Source organism: Lichtheimia ornata, assembly GCF_029851405.1.
Source record: "Lichtheimia ornata isolate CBS 291.66 chromosome Unknown scaffold00084, whole genome shotgun sequence".
Classification (NCBI taxonomy): Eukaryota; Fungi; Mucoromycota; class Mucoromycetes; order Mucorales; family Lichtheimiaceae; genus Lichtheimia; species Lichtheimia ornata.
Window position 1 is genome coordinate 86,787 of NW_026695404.1, and position 23,916 is coordinate 110,702.

General features: G+C 44.0%; 11 protein-coding genes across 11 annotated transcripts; 8 read left to right on the forward strand and 3 right to left on the reverse strand.

Annotated features, from left to right (window-relative positions):
- Positions 1-415: 415 nt before the first annotated feature.
- On the forward strand, positions 416-1,611 carry O0I10_011207 (uncharacterized protein; the record flags this gene model as incomplete). The annotated part of the gene is made up of 5 exons (XM_058491177.1): positions 416-639; positions 699-811; positions 872-1,118; positions 1,191-1,321; positions 1,376-1,611. 5 exons carry the CDS (start codon positions 416-418, stop codon positions 1,609-1,611), a joined length of 951 nt encoding a protein of 316 aa, XP_058338072.1.
- Positions 1,612-2,771: 1,160 nt separating this feature from the next.
- O0I10_011208 (uncharacterized protein) lies at positions 2,772-3,053 on the forward strand (the record flags this gene model as incomplete). The annotated part of the gene is made up of 1 exon (XM_058491178.1): positions 2,772-3,053. One exon carries the CDS (start codon positions 2,772-2,774, stop codon positions 3,051-3,053), a length of 282 nt encoding a protein of 93 aa, XP_058338073.1.
- Positions 3,054-3,492: 439 nt separating this feature from the next.
- On the forward strand, positions 3,493-7,696 carry O0I10_011209 (uncharacterized protein; the record flags this gene model as incomplete). The annotated part of the gene is made up of 5 exons (XM_058491179.1): positions 3,493-5,061; positions 5,116-5,185; positions 5,244-6,455; positions 6,518-7,359; positions 7,415-7,696. 5 exons carry the CDS (start codon positions 3,493-3,495, stop codon positions 7,694-7,696), a joined length of 3,975 nt encoding a protein of 1,324 aa, XP_058338074.1.
- A 206-nt stretch (positions 7,697-7,902) lies between these two features.
- On the reverse strand, positions 7,903-8,781 carry O0I10_011210 (uncharacterized protein; the record flags this gene model as incomplete). The annotated part of the gene is made up of 6 exons (XM_058491180.1): positions 7,903-7,986; positions 8,039-8,143; positions 8,205-8,295; positions 8,355-8,452; positions 8,512-8,617; positions 8,687-8,781. 6 exons carry the CDS (start codon positions 8,779-8,781, stop codon positions 7,903-7,905), a joined length of 579 nt encoding a protein of 192 aa, XP_058338075.1.
- Positions 8,782-8,904: 123 nt separating this feature from the next.
- O0I10_011211 (uncharacterized protein) lies at positions 8,905-11,117 on the forward strand (the record flags this gene model as incomplete). The annotated part of the gene is made up of 13 exons (XM_058491181.1): positions 8,905-8,996; positions 9,061-9,126; positions 9,179-9,363; positions 9,425-9,549; positions 9,601-9,641; positions 9,699-9,827; positions 9,881-10,067; positions 10,120-10,272; positions 10,330-10,426; positions 10,495-10,648; positions 10,707-10,788; positions 10,845-10,919; positions 10,986-11,117. The coding sequence occupies 13 exons, from the start codon at positions 8,905-8,907 to the stop codon at positions 11,115-11,117; spliced, it is 1,518 nt and encodes a 505-aa protein (XP_058338076.1).
- A 57-nt stretch (positions 11,118-11,174) lies between these two features.
- Positions 11,175-12,612, reverse strand: O0I10_011212 (uncharacterized protein; the record flags this gene model as incomplete). The annotated part of the gene is made up of 5 exons (XM_058491182.1): positions 11,175-11,311; positions 11,372-11,534; positions 11,610-11,661; positions 11,720-11,832; positions 11,890-12,612. 5 exons carry the CDS (start codon positions 12,610-12,612, stop codon positions 11,175-11,177), a joined length of 1,188 nt encoding a protein of 395 aa, XP_058338077.1.
- Positions 12,613-13,234: 622 nt separating this feature from the next.
- O0I10_011213 (uncharacterized protein) lies at positions 13,235-14,795 on the reverse strand (the record flags this gene model as incomplete). Its single annotated transcript, XM_058491183.1, has 3 exons — positions 13,235-13,840; positions 13,899-14,438; positions 14,511-14,795. 3 exons carry the CDS (start codon positions 14,793-14,795, stop codon positions 13,235-13,237), a joined length of 1,431 nt encoding a protein of 476 aa, XP_058338078.1.
- A 538-nt stretch (positions 14,796-15,333) lies between these two features.
- On the forward strand, positions 15,334-16,650 carry O0I10_011214 (uncharacterized protein; the record flags this gene model as incomplete). The annotated part of the gene is made up of 8 exons (XM_058491184.1): positions 15,334-15,450; positions 15,523-15,534; positions 15,594-15,740; positions 15,794-15,820; positions 15,882-15,908; positions 15,981-16,130; positions 16,196-16,316; positions 16,379-16,650. 8 exons carry the CDS (start codon positions 15,334-15,336, stop codon positions 16,648-16,650), a joined length of 873 nt encoding a protein of 290 aa, XP_058338079.1.
- Positions 16,651-16,842: 192 nt separating this feature from the next.
- O0I10_011215 (uncharacterized protein) lies at positions 16,843-18,471 on the forward strand (the record flags this gene model as incomplete). The annotated part of the gene is made up of 4 exons (XM_058491185.1): positions 16,843-16,964; positions 17,027-17,642; positions 17,707-18,277; positions 18,335-18,471. 4 exons carry the CDS (start codon positions 16,843-16,845, stop codon positions 18,469-18,471), a joined length of 1,446 nt encoding a protein of 481 aa, XP_058338080.1.
- Positions 18,472-19,000: 529 nt separating this feature from the next.
- Positions 19,001-22,151, forward strand: O0I10_011216 (uncharacterized protein; the record flags this gene model as incomplete). Its single annotated transcript, XM_058491186.1, has 3 exons — positions 19,001-20,945; positions 21,006-22,033; positions 22,089-22,151. 3 exons carry the CDS (start codon positions 19,001-19,003, stop codon positions 22,149-22,151), a joined length of 3,036 nt encoding a protein of 1,011 aa, XP_058338081.1.
- A 487-nt stretch (positions 22,152-22,638) lies between these two features.
- O0I10_011217 (ribosomal protein L22) lies at positions 22,639-23,388 on the forward strand (the record flags this gene model as incomplete). The annotated part of the gene is made up of 4 exons (XM_058491187.1): positions 22,639-22,678; positions 22,741-22,775; positions 22,845-23,176; positions 23,247-23,388. 4 exons carry the CDS (start codon positions 22,639-22,641, stop codon positions 23,386-23,388), a joined length of 549 nt encoding a protein of 182 aa, XP_058338082.1.
- Between the last annotated feature and the right edge of the window lie 528 nt (positions 23,389-23,916).

The window sequence follows — 23,916 nt, forward strand, 5'->3', positions numbered from 1 at the left end:
GGATTTTATGATGATAAAGTATTATTGAAAGAAGAATGATCCTAATTATGGCTTGTAATGCATGGAGGATAATGCCGATGGTATCGGTCAGTGCACAACGATGTAAACCCAGGTCATTTGGCATACACTTGGATCCCGACGTTGAATGTTATTGGTGGGAATGGGAAGAGAGTGGGCGCTTTTGTGTGAGAGTGTCCTACTACACCGCTCCCTTTTCTCTCTTATATTCATTGTTCTCTTTCTTTCTTTCTTTCTCTCTCTCCCTGTGTCTTTAAAAGCAGCCTTGGGTTGTGCTCTTCTATACACATCCTTCCTTTTCATTGTCTTTACTTTCGCCTTATCACCTCCATCATCCACGCCTTTCTTTTATCAACCGGTTGAAAGCGTCCCCCTCGACAAAAAAAAGTTCTATTCCATGGTACAAACTCGTTACCAAGCACAATTCAACAAGAACGGCAAAACACGCAGCACATTGAAAAGCGTACGAAGGTCTCCTAGAAGAGCAAAACGCATTGACAAGGAAAATGAAAACGTCGAGCCGACTTCAGACGATCTACCCCTCTTGAACATTTGTCGATCCCGAGAGACATCTGCCGAGCTATCTTACAAAATCGAAAACTTGGTGGAACAACTAGACGAGTAAGTGTAGCATGTTGTTGCTATGATACGGCTTTATTGACGGTCGTCATTGTTGCTAGTGGTGAATGCTCCACTTTGGATGCGCTCATGGCTCGATGGCCTTCGATGCACGCACGACTCAAAGGAATGAAACCTCATCTGCCGAAGAAAACAGACTCACGACCGACACTAGGTAGATAGAAAACAAGTGCATTGGCAGTAACAGGATGCTAACAAGCTATGTGATTCTTAGTGCTTGATTTGGATGAGACGTTGTTGCATACTTACCGAGGACAACGAGAAGCGCCTTTGGATCCCGATTATGTGGTGTATGCTGAAGACAAACGAAGCGTATTGACAGCTGGTATATTACGACCCGGCGTTACCGAGTTTTTAATATGGGCGTCCGGCACCTTTGAAGTGGTCGTATGGACAGCAGGTGATGACGATTATGCAAGCATGGTACGATCTGTACTTGACCCAGACAACAAACTCATCACGTAAGCAGCCATTTCAACATTCGATTTTTTTTCTTCATTGGATACTCACCCACTCTTTATATGAAATGATAGCCACATCTTGACGAGGAGGACATGTATTCGTATGCGATCAAGGGCAACCAACGAAGTCATGTACATCAAGGATTTGTGTGCTCTTGGTCGTGATCTAAGTAGGACATTCTTGGTCGATAACTCTCCTCATGGTAAGTACAATGATGATGATCGTAGTTAGTCATTCACTCACTTTTTTTTTGTAGTTGCAACGTTGAATCTGAGCAACCTCATACCCATAGAAGCATATCAAGGTGATAGCTCTGATAAAGAATTGGAACAATTACGACGATTTCTCGAATCCAAATTGGTGCGTTTGACAGATCGGCAAAATGATTTACGAATTATGCTACATCGACAATTTGACTTGAAACGCAAGCTACGTGAACGAATTGATCTATGGAAAAACACACAAGCTGAAAGAAAAAGGATGGGTACTTGAAATTGTATACGACAAACACCTTTTTTATTTGATTCTATGTATGGCGTTCACTTGTTTTCTGCATCATCATCATCAACATCACCCTCCCATCTCCTTATCCAATGATGCCTACTATTTGTTATTACCATCTCTGATATACTCGATGTACATACGAAATCCCCCATTTGCGCAATTGTAATTAAAAAAAGTAAAAGCTTTATGGCAAAATCATCTTCAAAAGTACAAAATGGACCCGGGTTTTGGCATCTCAGGGGGGGGAGCAAGAGTGAGAGAGAACAGCTCCTAACCCTCAAAGTAGTACATAGCTGCATATGAAGAATGACATGGTTGCTACGTATGGCCCAACAACACAGACATAGTGGATCTCCAACTTGCATTTCCCTGGTCTCAAATAGGATGGCTCATTGTTAACTACGTACGTGTGCTGATGATGACAAAGGGCATTTTTTATTTCTAAATGGGATTGTTTATGATGGTCTATGATGTACAATTGGCCACATGGTCTGCAGCACGTTGCAGAAAAAGGTCATCCGTAAATAGATATACATACATAGCAGTCGTCTTGACGTTTGTGGATCATGAAATATATACCCTTTTGTCGCATGGTGGTATGTATGTAGTGTTGACTCTTGGCAAATGCTACTCTTTGAGGAGAAAGGAGGTGTCTATCCCAACGTACATTTTGATCAGGAGAAGGTTTGGCTATGATTAGGAGAGCGGGAATGAGCATGTATCAGTCAAGAGGAGAAGGAGGGGACGTTTGCAGTCATTGTGGTATAGTACACTTTCCTTGTGCTGCTATTCCACCGGTGAATGATGATCTTTTTCCCCCTTGATGTATACGCACTGAACCTTCTTTTTCACTCCGGGCTGCATTTCTTTTCCTAAATCAGGAGTTTGCTTTTGCAGCTTTCGATGGATTCCATAATCAGGGAGGGAGTGGCACCACATCAACAGAGAAAGACAAAGGGCACATTTGCTTGCTGCTGCATAACAGGATTGCCGCTGCTGCTGGTTGTTGCTACATACTGCATAATGCTCCTTAAACGAAGAGAGGAGAAGGAGCATCATTCCTCTTTATTTCTAGCAGTATATAAAAATCCCATTGCTGCAAGGTGGCAAAAGACGATTCATTCCTCTTTCTTTTTCATCTTTTAATCATGGTCAAGTCAATTCTACTCGCTCTCGGTGCTTTCGTTTTAGTGGCCAATAATGTGGTCTCTGCGGATGATTCTTCTTCCTCTCCCCTTCCCAACTGCAGTTGTCAAGACGACGACCAATTTACCCTTGCCTGCTGCAACCTGGTTGGTCAAGCAAGCGACAATGAATGTAAACTATTTAGCCCTGCAAGTGTTCCTGGTTTTCAATCATGCTGTATGGCAAAGACCCGCAAGCAAGGTGATGATGCTTATGATTGCAAGGATGAATATGGCTCTTCTTAAACGTACAAGGTAAATCAATGAGACGACTCGATGTCTTCTATTTACTGATCCAATTCGCATAATAGGACATGCCAATGGTTGTTAAAGTAGTAGATTTTTAGCCAACTAGTAAAAAAAGCTGTTTACATATACGTATACGATGCATTGTATGCATGAATGATGGGTGTATTGACAGCGATCACGTGCTATTTACGAGAGGGATCAATTTCAATGATGATGAGGGGGGGGTTGATCATTGTAAGGGGACGATGCGATGGTCTGGCACGCTTAGGGATCAAATGAAACAAAGAATGATGCGAGAGGGGATTTAAAAAAGATTTAGATACGTGCTTTGCTTGCCTACAAGAATTCATTGTCTTTCTTCACACAACTCAAACCACCTCTTTCAACTCCCCTCACATACACAACATTCTCATTTCCATTTCAAATACTTGTGGCTATGCCGACGAATGAGCAATGGCTGTCGTCATTCGATTGGGATTCTCGTCCCTTTTTGGGGCTACCCAATTCTGCCATGGAGCGTATATGTCGATTCTTACCGACGCAGAAGGCTTTATATACAGCATGTCTAATACACCCGAGGTGGCTCAAGGCAGCTACCGATGTGCTATGGGAAGCACCTGAACTTCGCGATCCAGAGTCATTCCGGTTGTTTGCCGAGTCCGTCAAGAACCATAAAAAGTCGGCACTGGTGGTCAAACGACTCTCGCTATGTCTACGCGACGAAGAACACCAAACAGTTTTTCGACCCATCATGGATTCAGAGCTAGAACGCCATTCATACAACCACGTTCGCATCCTGACAAGGTCTTTTCTTATTCACAACATGGCTCAACAATGCGAGAAGATTCGATCCTACAAGATCTATGGATGGGGTTTAGAGCCTATGATGCTTGGGACATTGGATACGATATTGACAGACCTCGAATCGCTTACGCTTGTTGGCAGCAATCCATCATTTCAAGGCGTCTTCATCCAACGCAGCCTGTTGTCAAAGCTCAAAGAATTACGATTGGATGGCCGTTTCCCAATCAGTCCCCAGTTTGCAAAGGTGATTAGTGAACGTGCACTCGCGCTGGAAAGTTTACAAGTCTCATTGGCAGGCATGGAGCGCGTATCATTGATTTCATTATGCTCGGGCAAGCTCGATTTACGCAAATTGATCTTGACACAAGCAACGCATTTGACAGAGGCTGATGTACAAGGTGTATTGGACTCATTTCCCAATTTGACCGAATTGACGTTGCATGGCACTACATGGATATCAGCAAACACCATCGTTTCAGTAGTCACCTCGTGTCCATCACTTTGCAAGCTTGAGATTCGAGCTGATCCAGCATCATTGAAGATACCAATCACAGCCACACGAATGACACAGGATTTGGATATTGAACCACTCAACCTGAAGCAGCTTTTGATCGAGAATCTCAACGTCCCTGAAGATATCATCAATGCATTGGCATCGCGTTGTCCATCTCTCACGACACTTGGTCTCAAAAATTGCCATTCTATCAATGATGATTCTTTGGTTCCCTTGGTTGAACGTGCCAATCGCCTCACAACGCTGCATCTCATTGCTTGCCCCGATATTACAGAAAGCATCCTACACCATTTATGCAAAGGACCTTCGAGAAATACGATCAACCACATCCACATTGAGCAATGCGGCAACATTTCACCACGTGCTATATACCAGCTTTGTTGTCAATGCAGCAAGCATTTACGCCATGTTCGACTCGTTGGATATAGAAACATTGCAAAGTCGCCCATCAAGGATTTTGCTATTGAGCGTCCCGGCAATATCAGCAACGTCCGTAATGATGCAGCCATCGTGATTACTTTGGATGAGAGCAATATCGACGCCATGGTCAACACCGACATGTCATCAGAGCCTGAATTGATGTCTCTTCCCGAATCACGTTATCTTTCGGGTGCTCATATCGTATCCCTGGCACGTATTCTCAATATGGATGTATCGACATTGGAAAATGCTCTTGATAGAGCACAGGTAAGAAAATGGAAATTGATTTATTGGTTCAATGGCTAACAACTTTTTACTTAGAATGAAGACCAACCATGGAACCAAGATATTGGATTTGCAAATGACGTCAATGGATACCCATCTGGAAATGGTAAGTGTCATTGGAAGATCGACAAATGGAGAGGTTAATTTAACGACTTTATCAATAGAGGGTATAAGCAAGCGTTCATCGCGTGTTGCAGCACTCAAGGCATCAAGTGGTGTTGGTGGTGGAGGAGGAGGACAAAGGCCAACCACACCTGGTTTATGGGCCACAGCAAACGAAGCTGCCATCACGCAACATATCCCAGGCTCTATTCGCCAACAACATGCTATTCAACAACCATCTTCAAATGCACCCTACACTGAAAGAATGAAGCCACTCTCGCCAGTACATTCAGAATCACCAGCTCAACAAGAGGAAGAGTCAGCATTTGAATTTGAGGAGCAAGAGTATAGCAACGATGACTCTTATGAAGAAGAAGATGAGGAAGATGAGGATGAGGAACGATATGACAATGACGAGGAGGAAGAGGAAGTGTACCAAGTGCATATGAGACCTGAGGATGTTCAGCGGAACAACAAGAGCATGTATCAAGTACCGGATGAAGTAACGCCACAACCGCAACAACCACAGCCACAACCTTTGACAACGCAATTGCCTCCTATGATGAATGAATGGCCATCTTTATCAGCCAGCAACAGAAAGAAGCAGCAGGAGGTGGATCTAGGAGGATGGGGCTCGACAACAACTGTTCCATGGGCACAAAAAGCTTCTGGGCAAGTACAGGATCAGCAGGAGCAATCTTGGAAGCCACATACTTTGGAGCAATATGAAAATACATGGCAACAAAAGGCATTGGAGACCACCATTACTCAAGCTTCTCGTCGACGTCCTGTAGCAGGCAAGGTCAAAACGATGGAGAACGATGGATGGGGAACACCTAAAAACTACGTTGCATGGGATGATTTGCGGGTACAAGGATACGCGCATGATGTTCTTGAGCGCCAAAAAAGTAATGTGTATTGGGAAAAGTCATCCAATGGCGAATGGCGTGTGTTGAATCCAAAGGCACCACCCCAAGAAAGACCAGCTGCTATGCCCAGTCCTCGCCTTCAATCATCGCATGCAGAAAGAAGCACTCCTGCTCCTTTATCAGCTGCTGAATGGCCCACAATTCAAAAAGCTGCTTCACAATCACCACATCAACGACAACAGCAATCACCATCACAACAATTACAGCAACCACCACCAAGCACCAAAAAGCCATTTCCACCTGAATTATGTTCGGATGATGAGGAGGTGATCGATTGGGATGAAGATGATGGTGTAACAATCAACACTTCCCCTCAATTTGCATCGAGAACATTGCCAAGCAAAGGTAAAAAAGGAACTACGTGATAACTTGTAGCCAATGTGATACTCATCATTGCGTATGAATAGCACCTCCAACAAAGCCTGCGAATGTACAAAATCGACCCAAATCTCCACGACCTACTCCTTCGCACACAAGGACCAACAATCGTCGAGTAGATACACCACCCACTACTTATGCTGGCCGTTGGAATGAGCCCATTGATTTTGATCAACCACTACGTCCGAATGAACAACAACAATCACCACAACAACGCGTTACTCAGCCATCATCAACATCCACTCCTGAATTTGACTTTCTTATCGACACCAGTGATACGGTTAAGAAAACTGTGGAAGATCCAACCATCTACAAATCACCTCGACAACCAGCTGGCATGGAACTCAGTAGTATTTGGCAAGACATGTCCGATTTAAATGCACCCTCATCCACCACAGCCACCGAATCTCATCACCAGCAACAACAGGCACCCGAAAGCAGTGATAGCCATAGTGAAACGGATGGTGGTGGCGATGGAATACTACAACCTACAAGGACTATTGTTGATAACAATTCATTGCTTGACACGAGTGAGGATTTGATGAGCACCACATCAACCTTGTCTCAACGCCTACCTGATTCCACAACTGGCACCATGACACCTTTGGTACCTGAACGTATTAGTACGAGCCAATCAAAGGGACGTGAAGAACCAAGTAAGCAAACAACGCCGACACCTTCACCATCACCACCCTCGCCATCGCCACCACAACAACCACAACCAATGCAATCAGATGCCGTGCAAAAGGATGAAAAGGACGAAGAAAAGAAAGAGAGTGGATCTTCATCACCATCACCCAAAAGCATTGTTTATCGTGTCAATCTATCTTTGGGAGGGAGTCAAGAGCAAAGTGTCCTTACGGTCTATGAGGTATGTAGGCAATGGAACTATGGATCAAGGTAAAAGTGACCAACCTCTATTATAGAACCAAGCACTACGTGATGCAATTACCGAATATTGTATCGAGCACAATGTTGATTTATGCCATGTGGACATTTTGGCCGAAAAGTTGCAACAAGGATACAGGAATGCTGTGACACGACGCATCCTCAAAAAGGGTGTACGCAACGAATCCAAAAAGAAGAAAAAGAAAAGACAACAACAAACAGGTTCACCCACCACCGATGACACTACCGTCAATGATGCAAGCTCTTCCCCTTTGAGTAACAATAGCCCAACCAACATCCCCAACAATGAGCTACTTTAGTATACCTTCCTCTCACACTCATACTCACTCACACCTTGTAATTACACACTCTCATGCATCGCTTCCCTGTTCATGGTTACACAACACACAAAAAGAAAATTGGCCCCATTGTACCCACCACCCATCCATCCATCCATCCATTCAATAGAATCAAATGCTTGCATGGGATATAAAGGACGAATAATGTATTTACAGTCGTAGAAAATTTACACGCTCTCACTATGTTCTAATCTATCGAATATTGGATCAAATTGTTGTTCAATGGGTAAATCAATGAGGAATCTTGCAGTCTATACCATGTTATTTAGCACAAGAGAACATGTGTAAGATTCATTTACTTACCTGTTCATTGCGTTCCGCTTCTTTTTCCAGCTTTTGATTTCCTTCTTCAAGTCTAGCAACTTTTTGGGCCACCTCATCCATCAATTGACAATTTTCATCTTGAAGCTAGTAAAAAAAACAGGCATGTAAGCCCATCGTCATAAAAAGAGTGCCATAACCATCTTACCTTGCTCTCCTCTGATATTAAACGCTCCAATTCCCGCATCTTGATCTTTATCCGTAATGCACGCACCACGCTTTCTGGATCCGGGAGGATTCTATTCGCGTCACGTGAGCTACCTACACATCCAATACCCCCATTCCATACTCCATTTACCTTTGACCGCTATTGGTACCTGCTTCCAGTATCATTTGCTCAAGCTCGTTTAACTTTTCCACTACATTTCGTTCGGACTTGACACGATCAAACATGTTCTAGAAGAGAGCATCATGATTAAGAATAAAAATCCATGCGTGGTAACGACTTGACTTACTGTCATATGCTCCTGTAAATAATCAAGCACTTGTGCATGCGCTACTTGTAGTTCGTCTTTGGTCTCTTGGTCAAGATTGGGTATTGATTCGTCCAGCGAGTAGGGTCTATCCAAATGAGATTCATAAGCAACACTGCCCGCCAAATGTCGTGCCTCCTCCCCCAAATCAACGTACTCGAGTCCTTGAACCAACGAATTGACAAACTTGCCATTGAGAGCATCCAGTTTCTCTGCACGACGTCCAATCCTTGGCGGCTGCTGATAGTTCATTGTGGTGGGTGGTATAAGGGAGAGGGAGAGAAAAAGATATCATGCGCGCTTGCAAGTCCTGTCACACGCAATATCCAATTCCACGTCGTACCTTTCTCCTCTTCTTTGTTCTCTCTTCTTGGAATGACCACCACTACTGCCGATCGATCGGGTGACAAGCGCAAGATCTCTAATGTGGACGACCCCTGGGAAGAAGAACTATCCATTCCAGTAAAGTAAGTTGCCTTGCAATGAACACGCCACCGTGTCGCTTACAGGTCTTACCTCTCTTGCTTTCAGAGCAACTCCACCCAACCCGTTTGCTCGAGCCGCCTCTGTCCTTGAAGATCAAAATGAAAAGCTACAGTAAGACAATGATAAGGACGATGATAAACGTGTATTTTGACGTTTTATTCAGGCAGACGTGTCATGCATTGGAGGAAAAACTAGCCACGCTCAAGGAATCATTGGTCGACATTGAAAAACGCCTCTGTGATGAAAGCCGCCACGTGGATGAGCAAAGCATCTTTTATGATCAATCACTTTCGACCACTGCAGCAATGGCACGGTCTTTGATTCATCCTTCATCCGATGAAAATGATGGTAAAGAAGGAGGGTGTGTGGCATTCATGATGGAATAGATGATCTCACATCCTTTCAATAGCTGTGCTATCTTCCTTGCATGAATTTCTTGAATTGGATGATCGCATAGCAACAAAGATGGACCTATCGCTCAAGGACTTGCGTAGTCAATTATCGATTCTCAACTCACCAAGCGAGGATGGTTCGGTAGGTTTCCCTTGACATTGTGTTATCATTGGGCTGATGATGGATCTTTAGGCTCAAGAGAGGATGAACGATATTGAACACCAAGTCGACAAGTACGTCCATGGAAAACTCGTACATGATTCTTTTATTGAAACAATGCCAAATTGTAGCTTCCAACGAATCGAGCTCGAGTATGCCAAAGCACAAGCTGCATGTGATGCACATCAGACTCGAATTGCCAGCTTGGAAAATGATTTCAAAAAGCTCAATCACCTACCTCAAATCATGGACATATTAAGGTAAGCCTATTCCTCGAGTAGCAAGCTACAAGATGCTCATACCTGTTGTGTAGGAACACTACAGCCGGGTACCAAGCCGAGGTGAAATCCAATGTCTACAACCAGAAGCATCAGTTGCAAAAACGTATCCATCCAACACTTTCAAGACTCGCTGATTTGACCATTCGTGAACCTCTCCTATTGGAACAAAACGAAGCTCATAAAAGGCAATTGTATGATTACTGGGATGGCCTGGAAGCTGTAAGTGTCCCTTATTGGATATCAAATCAAGTCATTCATAGCCGTTGAGTAGATCGCAACACACCTTTTACGACAACAAGCAATTCAGCACCTGGCATACTATGCTTGTGAAGCAGGAAAAGAAGATTGGCACCTGAAACGCTGTACTGTACTCGCATTGTTGGAGGATCTCAAGGAGTGCAAGGAAAAACATCAAGAGCAAATGGCAAGTATGAAGATGATGTGAGCCAAGTAGTCCTATTCACTAAGACTTGTTTTATAGAAAAAATGTCAAGGGAATAAAAACGATCAGCAGCACTATTCCGATCATGCGGATGACGAGGAGCTATTGCATCAAATCGAACTCTTGTTAAGACGACGTGAGTAGTAGTCAAATGCTATGGATCTCTCCCGCCGTATTAACGTATGATCATTCTTTTCATGCTAGCTTACCTTGATCAACCATCCACATCATCCAGGCGGCGATCCTTTCACGAAGAGTCCATCCTGAACAAAGTCAGCACCTTATTGCAATTTGAAAAGAAGTGGAAAAACCAATGGGCCGACACGATTGGTGCAAGTCTCGATGCGGCGAAGCTATTGCAAGTTGAAATTTCTTCTTTTCTGGTATCATCCTCTTGTGCTAAATGATTACTTTAGGGATGACTGCAAGGAGAATATGTGGGACGCATTGTGCTATGATAATTCGGATTCACGAGACCGGCCCTCTTGGATACCAGCCGTAAGTTTTATTCTGGGATACATACAAAGAGGGCGTTTTACTCATTTATCGATTAGGAGCACACACTCTTGCAAAGCGAATTGGAGCTACGTAATCAAGATGCTGTGGACGCAATAGACAATCTCGAACATGTAAGCGACCTCTTTTCATCCATGTTTCTTATTCTTGAAAACTCACCCCCAACGATACGATTATAGAAACACAAGGCGGGTGATGATGAATTCGAGCTCAAGAAGCGATTGCTCAACATGATGCTCACAGACCCAGACCGATTTGGAGAAGCAATGATGATGGAACTAGAAACCGAAGACCAATCACCTGAAATTTGATGTAGATGTAAAATAGATCCTTGTATTGCAATCTTCTACTATATAGGCATGTATCATTTACTTTGGTTGCCATGGAGAATGAACGTTGTTGCTATGTTGCTTTGTGGATTGATCCACTTGTTGATTCGTTGCTGGTGGTCGTGTACTTGGTTCACAATCATTATCCTCAACCTGCTCTTCCTCGTCCTCTTCATCTACAAATGCATCATCCAAATGAGTCATTCAATAAAGCTACGTATCTACAAACATCATACCTTGATTATAGTGGGATAAAACACGGGCACCCTTATATTGAAAACGTAAAGACTCTTGACCCAACTGAATCATGCTCTCTGTAAGTTGGTACATGCGGTGAAACGTTGGATCCTTTTCCCAGTCGTCGTCATCGTCATCATTGTCGTCTCCCTCTTGGTCTTCCTGTATTTACATGGTCCTCACAGGTTTGCATGTGGGAAAATCGCCCTGTCGACAAGTAGAATACAGCGCACTCACCTCGGTTGTTGTTGATGGCAAAGGCAATGGTTTGATGTCCAAAGGTCCTTCACTATCTCCTGCATCAATATCCATTTTTCAACCATGCATTACATTGCATCTTCACTTACTTCGCTAATTGTTTCTTTAATTTGGCTACTTGGGATGCTTGTCGACGCACTGTGATTTCCAATAATTCGTTGACGGCAAGCAGAGATCGATTGGATATCTCCAAATCGGCAATCTACATTTGAAACGCATCAGTGGGGAAATCATGCAACTCCTTTTGTGTTTGAGATACCTTTCTATTTACGCGTGCCTCATTAATCATAGGATCATCCTCATCCTCCTCATCATCATTTGTACTGCTGCTGCTGGCACTCTCATTTGGATCCACATCCTCCTCCTCGTCTGTTTCGCTTTCTTCATCGGATGTAGTGGTAAGAACAGCATTCACGGTATGAAGCGTACGAGAACGAGTCATTAAACTTGGCTGGGATGATAATGATGGAGGTGATGATGTTTCACCAAGGTGTTGTTGTTGTTGTTGCTGTGGTGATGGCGGTGTTGGTGTAGTGCGACGTTGAAATCGATCAGCAATGGATACAGGCGTAGAGTTGGATGCAAGGATGGGCGTTGTAAGCGAACGAGGAACTGCCTCTTGTTGTAATGATGCCTTGGTTCGCTGGCTATGCACTACATTACCACCAATACCTCTATTTGAGTTAGGTGTAGTGGTTACAGATACGCGAGGTTGTGGTGCAAGTACTTGGGGTCCTTGTGGTGATCGCGATGGGGGACGGTAAATGTTGAGTTGCGGCTTGCTTCCTGATGCACCAATGCCATGGTCAAATGAGATCTTTGCGGAAGTAGTAACCTTGGGTTTTCTTGCATTGGAAGAAGATGATATATGCGGCTTGAGGGGTGGTGTCGGTGTGGAACGCTTATTGTTGGCGGTGGTAGATAATGAATGGTTGGGGCGAATGATGTTGATAGCTTTGGGACGAGATGTATCTTTTGCCATGGCAACAACAGTAGCAGAGAATAATGAGAGTGCTTCGGAAAGAAATGTGATACACACACACACACACGCATGGCTCCACTGATGAAAGTAATGTTCCGCACATTTAAGGCACGCATTTTGCATTCCTGCCGAAATCATTTCGTGTCACCATGCTCCAAATCGCCGGATGCTTTTATCGGATCTTGAAGCATGAATGGTCACGTGCATCCCACCCCTCTTATCGCTGATCTTTGAAAGCGATGGCACTTTGACATCAAATCATATGTATCACAGCACGTTGCGTAAATTATCAGAGCATATTATAAAACACTCATGACATACTTTATTCTTGCGATAGCAATGGCAATGAATCATCAAAAGCCGAATGTATATAGGAGACCTTGCATGACGAACAGCCATTTTGCAGAATACACACAATCTCATCCAACCGCATTATCCCACAACCAATCTTGGTTGCTATACTTTTATCGACTCAACGCATTTTCTATTCACATCGACGTGTGCAAACTTTTCTTTCTCTCTCACTTTTTCTCATGATAAGGTATACTCAGGGATAAAAACAACATACAACAGGTTTCTTTATGTACTACAACCTTGCTATGTTCAACACGGCATTCTACTGCTAGTATGACAAATAAAGGTATCTTCGCTTTCCCTTTGGATACACCAACAAGGTGGCTGTGAATAGTCCAACGGCAATTCCAAGAGAGGCAACAACCATTTGAATGGCAAAAGATGTACCTTGATCATCTTGACGTATCAAAAAGTATGCACCTTGGATACCAACGCTACCAGGAACGAGCAAAACAATGCCACATGACAATGGAACGAGTGCCAAATCGCCAGTGACTTTGAGATAGAGATTGCCGAAAAGACCCACGCTAAACGCGCTAATCGTACCCACGATTTGATAATTGGTGATCACCTTGCTTGCAATTAATGTTGTACCAAATCCAACAGCGGAACAAAAAACCATGGATGGCCATTGTTGTAGAGTCGCTCCTAGTGTTGTTGCCATGCTAATTGCCACAAATGGAAACATGCCAACGTAAATCCAGGGTGGCATGCTACCTGTACAGGTGTCGAAATCGGTTGGTGACGATGAGGGGTCCAATGCATCATAGATACTCGTGCCAATCTCAAGCCCGTATCCAATGAATAAAGCGTAAATCAATGCATAAATGAAACGGATGGTGCCTGTAATCACGTGTTTGGCAGAAAGCTCCATCTATGTACATCATCAAGTTAATTCACATGTCAATGCCTAGAGCTTTTTGCTTACATACAATGGACATGGTTAAAATGTATCCTGGTAACAAAGTCGCTGTGGCTGAGAGTGATACACCAGTAAAACAAATCCATGGATTGAGTGCCTTGGCAACGAACGCCACGAGGATGGACGTGGATATTTCAAAGATGTTGCAATAGGATGCGTATTTTCCAGCCACCAGAGTGAGCATGCCAACCATGAGCCCAAGACCCCCACTCACAGCTGTATCCATCCATGATCCATTAAACATGACGGGCGTTGTCAGCAGACTCGATACTGTGTGTGCCATCAGAATAGCCAAAGGACCCCAAGTAGGTGATGCTTGAGCGACATCCTCCAGTTTGTCAATACATTCTTGCAATGAGAGCTTCTTGTGGCATATAGCGTTGGCGATCCCTGTCACTTTGGCCAGCTTTCCCATGTCGAATCCTTGTGGACATCGTACAAGTAGTGTGCGTGGTTGCATATCACCAAAACATATCATCATGATGCCTGGGATGAAAAAGAAAGCAGCTTCAAGGCCAAGTACATGTGCTGCTTGTTCCAATGATTGTTCCTACATATAAAATCATCCTTGTGTTAATAGAGATGGGCCTATGGATACATGCAAGGTATGTATGTAGCTTACAATGCGATGACAAGGAGCACCATACAAGAGCAAACTCCTGGATAAATTCACCAGTACCCGACGTTTGAGCAACATGAGATCATCATCATCATCATCAGGTCCCCATTCTTCATCTTTTTTCTTCTCGTTGATTGTAGGCACGCCATCACAACCTCTTCGTCTTGCATCGTTGAGGGCATTGCGGATAGTGCTCCAGTGGATACGGATGGCTTTTGTCTCACTTGCCAGACATATTGATTCTGGGTATGAAATGCTGGTTTTCATTGTCATAGCAGGCTTAGACATGAATAGGGTATGTAGATATGAATAACACTTACTGAAGAAAAGAGGTCTTTGTCCTTGGAAAGAGAAAGCAGTGTATGTATACGCATGTCCACGTTGATTCTTGATGATGGATGTTGTTGATTCATCTCCTAGCCAGCTCTTTTGGGAATCTTATTTACTATTTGCATCAAGACGGCTCATAAAACGTGCATATTAGATCCAAGAACAATGATGACTACAAGGATTCATTACCATGACACTCATTGTTTCGCCGACGAACAACCAACAACAATGTCCTTGTGGAACCCCGTCAACCGGTATTCCCGCCAACAGCAGCACCGAAGCTAAGCTTTTTCTTTTCTTGTCAAATCAACAGCAAGGCGATCGTCTCAAAGCCTGACTCCACATTGTCGCATGAGCCCAATTCGATCCATTTCGGAAGCGGTCAATGCCGTGTCGGCTGTTGTGTTCTTGTTCGGGTACGTCGACATGTCCTCTGTTATAGGGAAGCGATCACCGGGGGAGAGGAGGAAGCTAACTTTTGAGTTCAACAACTAGCATGGCAGGCACATTGCAGGTGGTGCAAGTAACGTCTTTTCTATTGCGGCCATTCTCGGAAAAGTTACTTGTGCGCATAAACTCGAGGCTTGTGGGCACTATGTGGACGGCTATGCAGGTAAAGAAAGGGCCATTTATTTGTTTGGGATAGGCTGCCAATGACTAACATGTGGGTTGCCTTTGTGTGTAGTATATATTTGAAGTGAGTATATGCATTGATGGAGATTGGACGAAACAACTCACGTGGGATCATGTTTCAAGCGTCGTCAAAAGGCAAGGATAACCTATTCAGGTGATCGTCTCCCTGACAAGGAATCAGCCATTGTCATCAGCAACCATCGTTCTTGGACCGATTTTTATTTATTGCATTCGGTGGCTATTCGTCGAGGAATGCTCAGCAATTGTAAAGTAAGTAATGATTATTACGAGGATTGGGTTGATACTTATGGATAACTCTTAAGTATTTTGTCAAGGATTCATTGAAATGGGTAAGCTATTTGGAGGAAGTGTGGATGTCAACAAAGAAGAAGGCTAATCAACGATCTTCAGTTACCGTTCTTTGGATGGGGCATGTGGGTAAGTTTTGGGATGTGTGGCGTCCAATCTCGATTGTTGTTGTCTCACGCATCCATTTACGCCACAATGCAGCTTGCCGACTTTTTGTTTGTTCGACGCAATTGGTTACGGGATCAACGCAGGATACAAAACACTTTTTCCAACATCAAGCGATTACAGACACCTGTATGGATTACGAGCTTTGTCGAAGGAACGCGATTCTCTCCAATCAAATTACGCGAGGTGGGTTTTTTTATTCGATTCAAGTACTATCAAAGAGAGGGAGGATGCTGATCGAACAATCATAGTGTCAAGCATTTGAAAAGGAACGTGGATTTACAATCATGTGTAACGTGCTTCTACCACGCACCAAGGGCTTTGTTACGTGCATCAATGCATTTCGATTTTCTCATGTGAAATACGTTTATGGTAACTTTCCTCGCTGCATTTTTTTTCATGCATGGATGCTCGCTCACTCATTTCCATACTAGATTTTACCATCTGCTACAACCATCGACTGCAGGACAATACAACAGAGTTCAATGTGGCACCTGACATGGTGCGTGTACATGTTCGAGAGCTTGGAGATGAATACGAGTTCCACGTCAATGTGCGACGATATCCGATTGAAGAATTACCAAAAGACGACGAGCAGCTGGCTGCTTGGTTACGACAACGCTATGTAGAAAAGGATCAGCTATTGACCCGTATGCGTGAAAGGTGGACCGAAGGCATGGACGTGTGGAGCGAGGAAAAATGGTGATGATCATCATCCATCGTGAACGGAGTTTTTGTCATCCCAAAAAGTGTTCCGGTTTCAGTTGGCTACCAGAATAGTTTATAGAAGATAGTCGTATGATTGTTCTTTTTCCCTTTCATGCAATTTTATTTAACTGCCTCCTCTCTCTTGTTGATGCTTTTTGGCTTTGCTATTCGAAAATACATTTTACCCGACATGGCTCAAAAGACAACAATCATTGTGGGTGGTGGTCTCGCTGGTCTATCAGCAGCTATTGAAGCAGCAACAACCAATGCTGCTATGCATGTCATTCTTGTGGATAAGGAAAACAATATTGGGTATGGATGATTACATAGGGTGATGGTGGTGATAGTTGACCTGATGGAATCTTCTTTTACAGAGGCAACTCGGCAAAAGCAACTTCTGGCATCAATGGGATGACTGAAACGGGTGATTCTTGGGAAGCATTTGAACGTGATACGCTTGAATCGGGTGGTGGTCTTTCGAACGAATCGATGGTTCATAAGCTTGTGCATGAGAGTGTCGACGCTTTACAATGGCTCAAGCAACAAGATACAACATTGGATTTATCATTGGTTTCTCAGTGTGGAGGACACACATATCCACGTACGCATCGATGTCCACCCAAGCCAAATGGTAGCCCTGTACCAGTGGGATGGCGGCTAATACAAGCACTCAAGCAACGATTTGAGCAACTTGACAATGCCAGTGTACGTACACAAAGCCGTGTATCACGCTTGGAAACCGATCCTAACACTGGTGCGATTACTGGTGTGGAGTTAAACCACAATGAGATGCTCCCAGCAAATGCAGTGATATTAACATGTGGAGGATTTGGTGGTCAAACACAACCTTTGGATCAACCTGATGGCACTCAAACACTACTCAGCCAATATGCACCCAACTTGCTCAACATTGCAACCACAAATGGTCCTTGGGCTAATGGTGATGGTATTCGTCTTGGTGTGGCCGTGGGTGCAGCTACCAAGGACATGGTACGTTGTTATTATAAAAGAGCACATTTATTGGTCATTGACGCATGTTTTGATATAATAACAGGATCAAATCCAAATCCATCCTACTGGTTTTGTTGACCCCAATAACCCCAAAGCTGGTACCAAATTCCTTGCACCTGAAGCGTTACGTGCCTATGGCGGTGTGTTGCTCAATACGGATGGACATCGTTTTACCAATGAGTTGGGTCGTCGTGACGCTGTGACACAATCGATTCTAGATCAATCGAGCAATGTCGTATGGCTCGTGCTTACTGATACCATGATTGAACAATTTGGCCCTTCAACAGCCGAGTTTTATGCCAAGCGAGGATTCTTTGTGAAATGTTCAAGCATTGATCATCTTGCAGAACACTTGGGTGTGAGTGCTACCATCTTGAATGACGAATTTGCACGCTATGATTTGCATGTGGATGGAAAAAAGACCACCGATACAACCGTGTCTTCGGTGCCTGATGCCTTTGGAAAAACGATCTTTCCCAATCCACTCGCACAAGGACCCGAAGTCAATTATTGGGTGGCCCAAATCACGCCTTGTGTTCATTACACTATGGGTGGGCTCGCTATTAATACGGATGCTGCTGTGCTTTCTGAACATACCAAGCAGCCTATACCAGGTAAGGAATCCAAAGGTCGTGCATCCATTACATGTCATTCACCACTATTGTATGTAGGTCTTTACGCTGCTGGTGAAGTAACAAGTGGTGTACATGGCAAAAATCGACTTGCTGGTAACTCGCTTTTGGAATGCGTGGTTTATGGTAGAACAGCTGGACAAAACGCTGCAAAGTATTGTAATGAAAAGCAATAAATGGCTCGCCCACTATACTTTTATGGCACTTTTGATGCGTCTACCCTATCCATAATGAATGCAATTATCACTTTGATGAATAAATTGATTAACGCTTTATGTATACACATCATGCGTTTCTATTTCTTTGTAGTGCTCTTCTCCTGCATGATACATAGTAACGAGATGTCGAGCTGTGACCAGCATGCAGCATTGTTAAGGGGTTACATAGATTCATTGTCCCATATTGTACATGTAGAATGGTTTAATTCATGTAGCCAAGAGCACTTGTAGTATCATAGCAACGCAAGAATCTTTATTTTCATTGTCTATAGATTTGGAGGGTATCTTGATAAAGAAAGTAAAGGATGTATGATGGGCAACAACAACAATAAAAGAGAATAAATAGAAAAGGGGAATGTAAGATTTGTGGTCAGGTGCAGCAGCAGCAACAGCAAAGCGCCCTTTCGGTAAATTGATCTTCATTCTGCGGGCTCCTCGTATCTTTGCAGCTTTTTCTTCAGGATCCAATCCCACACCGATTGACACCATGGAGACGCCCATTGAGGTTCTTCGCATTCAGCACAGTGCAATATCCAAGGAATTGAGTCGGTTCAGGGCATGCGATAGTGAGACACGGTGCTTGTATTGTCGTGAATGGTCTCAGTATGTCTACAAGAAGCATTTCATATGGAGTGCGAAAACGCAGGAAGATGTGACCATGGAGGACCCAGAACGTCTATTGGCCGGCAAGTACCAGATCAACCTGTTGAATGGAACAACGCCTTCGAAGCAAAAGGAAAGATCGCCAAAGTTGTCAGAACGCTTTGAAAAGCTATTGGAGACACAGTCTGAATCGAGCAGCGATGCGACATTGACCGAAGAGATCATATCAGCATGCACACTATGGCAGACGTTACCTAGCAGCTTATCAGCCTTACCACCTATCTTTGAACCCGTTCAGTTCAACCCATATCCTGACGCGATACCTTTATCGGATGATCCAAAGGAGCCTTCACAGCTACTCGACCCTTTGATTATTGAACGACAATCATTATGTCTACCAGCTGAAGGATTTCATCTACTCAAGAATCTTACAGGCGATATCCTCATGTCACATTCTCAACCCACGTGTGCACACACTCGGCCATCAGCACGTTCACCATCAGAGCTGGAGACTGAGCGTGCCATTTACAATGAGAAACTTGCAGCAGTGACGACATCCGCTATGAACGATTTGGAGCGTGCTCTTGACCATTCATGGCGTCATCTCAGTGAATTTCTTCAACGCTTACTTGATTTGGAACGAGAGCGCAATGCATTGATGGGTCGTAGATCAAAAGACAGTGTGGATCGATTTGCCGACGCACAACATCTACCAACGAGTTTTCAGGAACATTGGGATCGTGCTATGCTTGTCTACAAGAAGAAACGGCCCGATGTCGCTGCTATGGATAACGCTGTACGAGATTACTTTGATCAATTGGCGGGATGCGTTGAGCGATTTCACAATGAATTTGCAATGCCACGATTGGATGCATTACAAGCCTTGATTCAAAAGTTATGGGATCTCGTGGTGCCAACTATTCAAAAAATGGCGGATCGGATGGCATCTCATGAGCAACAGGATGAACGTCACATGGAGAATTGCAAAGCTGTATCAGCATCCTTACGTGGATTACACCCTGCTGATGATGTCAATGTCGCCGTTCGCCGTATTCAGACAGAGATGGATCGTCGTATTCGAGAATTTCGGCAGGATGCCAATGCCGTTGTCAACAATTTCACTGCAGAAGCCAAAGCAACAGTAGCTGGACGACTAGAGAAACTTGCTCAAAAGGATTTCAAGAAGCGTGTCAAGCGAGCAGAGAATGGATACAATGCTTTGCGACAATATTTCAAGTATGAGGTCACCCAAAAGATCTTTCCAGAGCCACTGTTTTGCAAATTTTGCCTTGTTTGCATTGAAGCTCTTATGCAAGAAGGGGAAGTCATGGAGGCTGTCACGATTGAAAAGGAGGTCAAGCGTTTTCTCGAGTCACACAAGGATCTGGTGCGCCAACGTCAATTATTACTCAATGAATTTGAGGATGGTGTCCAAACAGGTCGGCGTGAATTGGCTGGTGTATTGGGGAAGCTCTTTTTGAAGGAGGGAATGCGTATCCAAGGCGAGAATTTGGCTCTCAAGCGACAAAATATGCTTCTTCAATCGATGAAACTCAATGATTCGCAAGACGCTCAATCCACATCTTCCAGCAGCAAAAAGAAGAACAAGAAGAAAAAGAAGAAAAAGAAAGGAGCAGCAGCAGCAGCAGCATCGTCATCATCATCATCGCAGCCAGCCATCACCAATGATGCTACATCCATTTCAGCCAATGAAAGCAGCCGTGCACCATCAACTTGTTCATCACCCAAGCCAGCAGTTGAAACGACAAAGCATCTACCGGCGAATGGTATATCGGATGATCAAGAAAAGCAGTCGATGGATGATAAAGGTAAAGGGACGAGAAAATGATATGAGATTGCAGTACTCATTGGAAGGTATATATGTATAGGAGAACAAGAGAAATTGGATCAGCAGCAGGAGGAGAGCCAACAAGATGTCATTGTGGATACGAATGATTCCAAGGATGATACCACAAAGGAAGAGCAGGAATCACCATCAATTGAGGATCAACAAGAGGAGGATGGATGGATGACTGTGACATCTTCAAAACGCAAAAAGGACAACAACAACAACCATCGTGAAGCAGCTTTGGAGAGCAAATCGGAAACAATCACACCATCGACACCAACAACGCCTACGACTATACCTGAAAATTCACCCTCCATTGCTACAGTTACATCTACCATGTCATCCAAACAACCAGAATCTTCCAGGCCAGCTGAAGCAGTCAATGTTCCTTCTTCTTCATCATCGCCACAGCCACCAACACAAGAATCGATTCCTCTTGTTGAGGCAGCTACGCCAAGAGACACATATCAGGAACAGCAAAGGCAACCAGAGCCATCATCAGCACAACAACTTCAACCCCCTGGTCTCAGCAATGATTCATCAGATCAAGTTTCGAGTCTATCGCATGATCAATTGGTTGCCTTGGTTACAAGTTTACGGCAGGAAAATGAGCAATTGATGCAAGCGGTGACTGCCATGCGACAAGAGATGGGAATGGTATCAAGGCAATATGCAGAAATGATGGCATTATCTCGAGAGCGTGAGGAGCAAATGGCACAATTATATGAAACGCGTCGACGAGCTGATATGGAAGAAGCGAGACGACACATTTCGGCCTTGGAAGCCAAAGTTTCGGCTATGCAACAACATGACGGCTTATCACCTATCAAATGTGGGCCACCACCACCCTCGCCCGCATCCATTGGAGCCAATAGCAGCGGTATGGGAGGAGGAGGCGGAGGAATTGGATCAGGTGTCATGGCAGGCTTTGGCAACCAAGATCTTTTTGCTGGATATCGAGAAGAAATGCGCTCTCAGCAATACAATGCACGCCACCTTTGGCAAAATTCCATTCGAATGCGCTGTGGCAATTGTGGCGGTCTTGGTCATGCTAGCTCTGATTGCAAGGTAATATAGCCATCTTTATGTACCATGGATTGGAAACTAATGTCTCTATGTATAGGATGCATGTCGATATTGTGGCTCGAACGATCATTTATCCGAATCATGTCAATTCATTAGTTAAAAACAGCATCTCTCATCACACTCACACACACACACAAACATTATCATCATCCACTCTTGCATTTATCCTTCCCCTTGTACATTCCCTCGCATCCACCTTCCTTTTCCCCCAAAAAGTATCTTGTATAGTTTTGTTACCTTTTCTAATAGAGATTGACATGTTTTTGAGTACACACACACACACACAGCTCGAGTTCTATTTCAAGAAGAGTAGTAGTGGTGGTGGTGGCGGGATATTTTGATGACACGTGATTGGTTGGATATTCGGGGGGAGGGGAACGGGGGAGCACTAGGTAATCAGCAGGTTGGGCAATTGTTAGTACTCCCTCTCTCTAATCGCGTATACGACCGAGGTAAGCAACATGGGAACAATGATCAACATGATGGGATGAATGAATGGATGAATGGATGAAAGGATGAATGGATGAAAGGATGAATGGATGAAAGCGATGGATGAATTGATGAATGGATTATTGATTATAGGCATCATGGTGAGATACGCTGCCACTCCCTCCAACGAATCCAAGGGTACGTTCAATGATCTATTCTACAGGGCCCAATGCATCTGACATTTGTATTATTCGATATAGCTGCCAAGTCCCGTGGTTCTTACCTTCGTGTTCACGCAAGTATCGAGAAAAGCACACATTCCAAAGGTATCCATGTATAGGCTGACAGGTTTTTACTACTATAGTTCAAGAACACCCACGAAGTTGCCGCTGCTATCCAGGGCTTGAAGTTGAGCAAGGCTTACTCTTACTTGAAGAACGTCAACGAGCACAAGGAAGCTATTCCTTTCCGTCACTTCAACGGTGGTGTTGGTCGTACTTCCCAAGTCAAGCAATTCAAGACTACCCAAGGTCGCTGGCCCGTCAAGTCTATCAAGTTCGTCACTGACTTGCTCAAGAACGCTGAATCCAACGCCGAAGCTAAGGGTTTGAACGTTGAGGAACTTTACATTTCCAGCATCATCGTCAACCAAGCCCCCAAGCACCGTCGTCGCACTTACCGTGCTCATGGTAGAATGTAAGTTGTTGAGAGGGTGACAAGGTTGCTATGACATGTGTGATCTAATGTGTCTTTTTTCTTTTTAAAGCAACCCCTTCATGAGCTCTCCTTCCCACATTGAAGTCATCCTCACCGAGAAGGAAGAGTCTGTTCCTGCCGCCGCTGGCAAGAAGGTTGCTCGTCTTAACGCTCGTCAATTGGCTCGCAACGCCCGCCTCGCCCGTGCTTAAACATGTTGTCTAATCGTGCGTGACAAGAATAAAAAAAACAATACTTTTGTTGTCAATTTATGTCTTCCTTTTATTGGATCAGAGCAAGTGATATTATGTATAAATGCATATGGGGGAGGGGGTATAACTATTGGAGTTTGCGCAGCTCATTGTCAAACTTTTGGCTGATTTTTAGTGTCATCAACAAAGTCGCCTTCAAATCATCGATCTTCATCTGCTCATCAACCGCTTCTTGAAGATGAACAGCATTCCATTTGAGAACGAAAACGGCCTTGAAATATCTCTTGACCGCTTCAGTGTTCAAGTACGTGTTTACAGCCTTGCCGTATGATCGGAGAGCTTCTTGATCACTTTTTTTGGATACTGTAAGAGAGCTTCACTCAATAATTGATAGGCATCATCAGAGTCGCAGAGAGCAGGGTAGCGTTCAATGATGTTGAGTGATAAAGCAGTTACGTTGCCCCAATCACCCAACGGCAAGCGTGCAAGGCAAGTGTTGGTGTCCCATTGAATAAATTGGTCACTGTC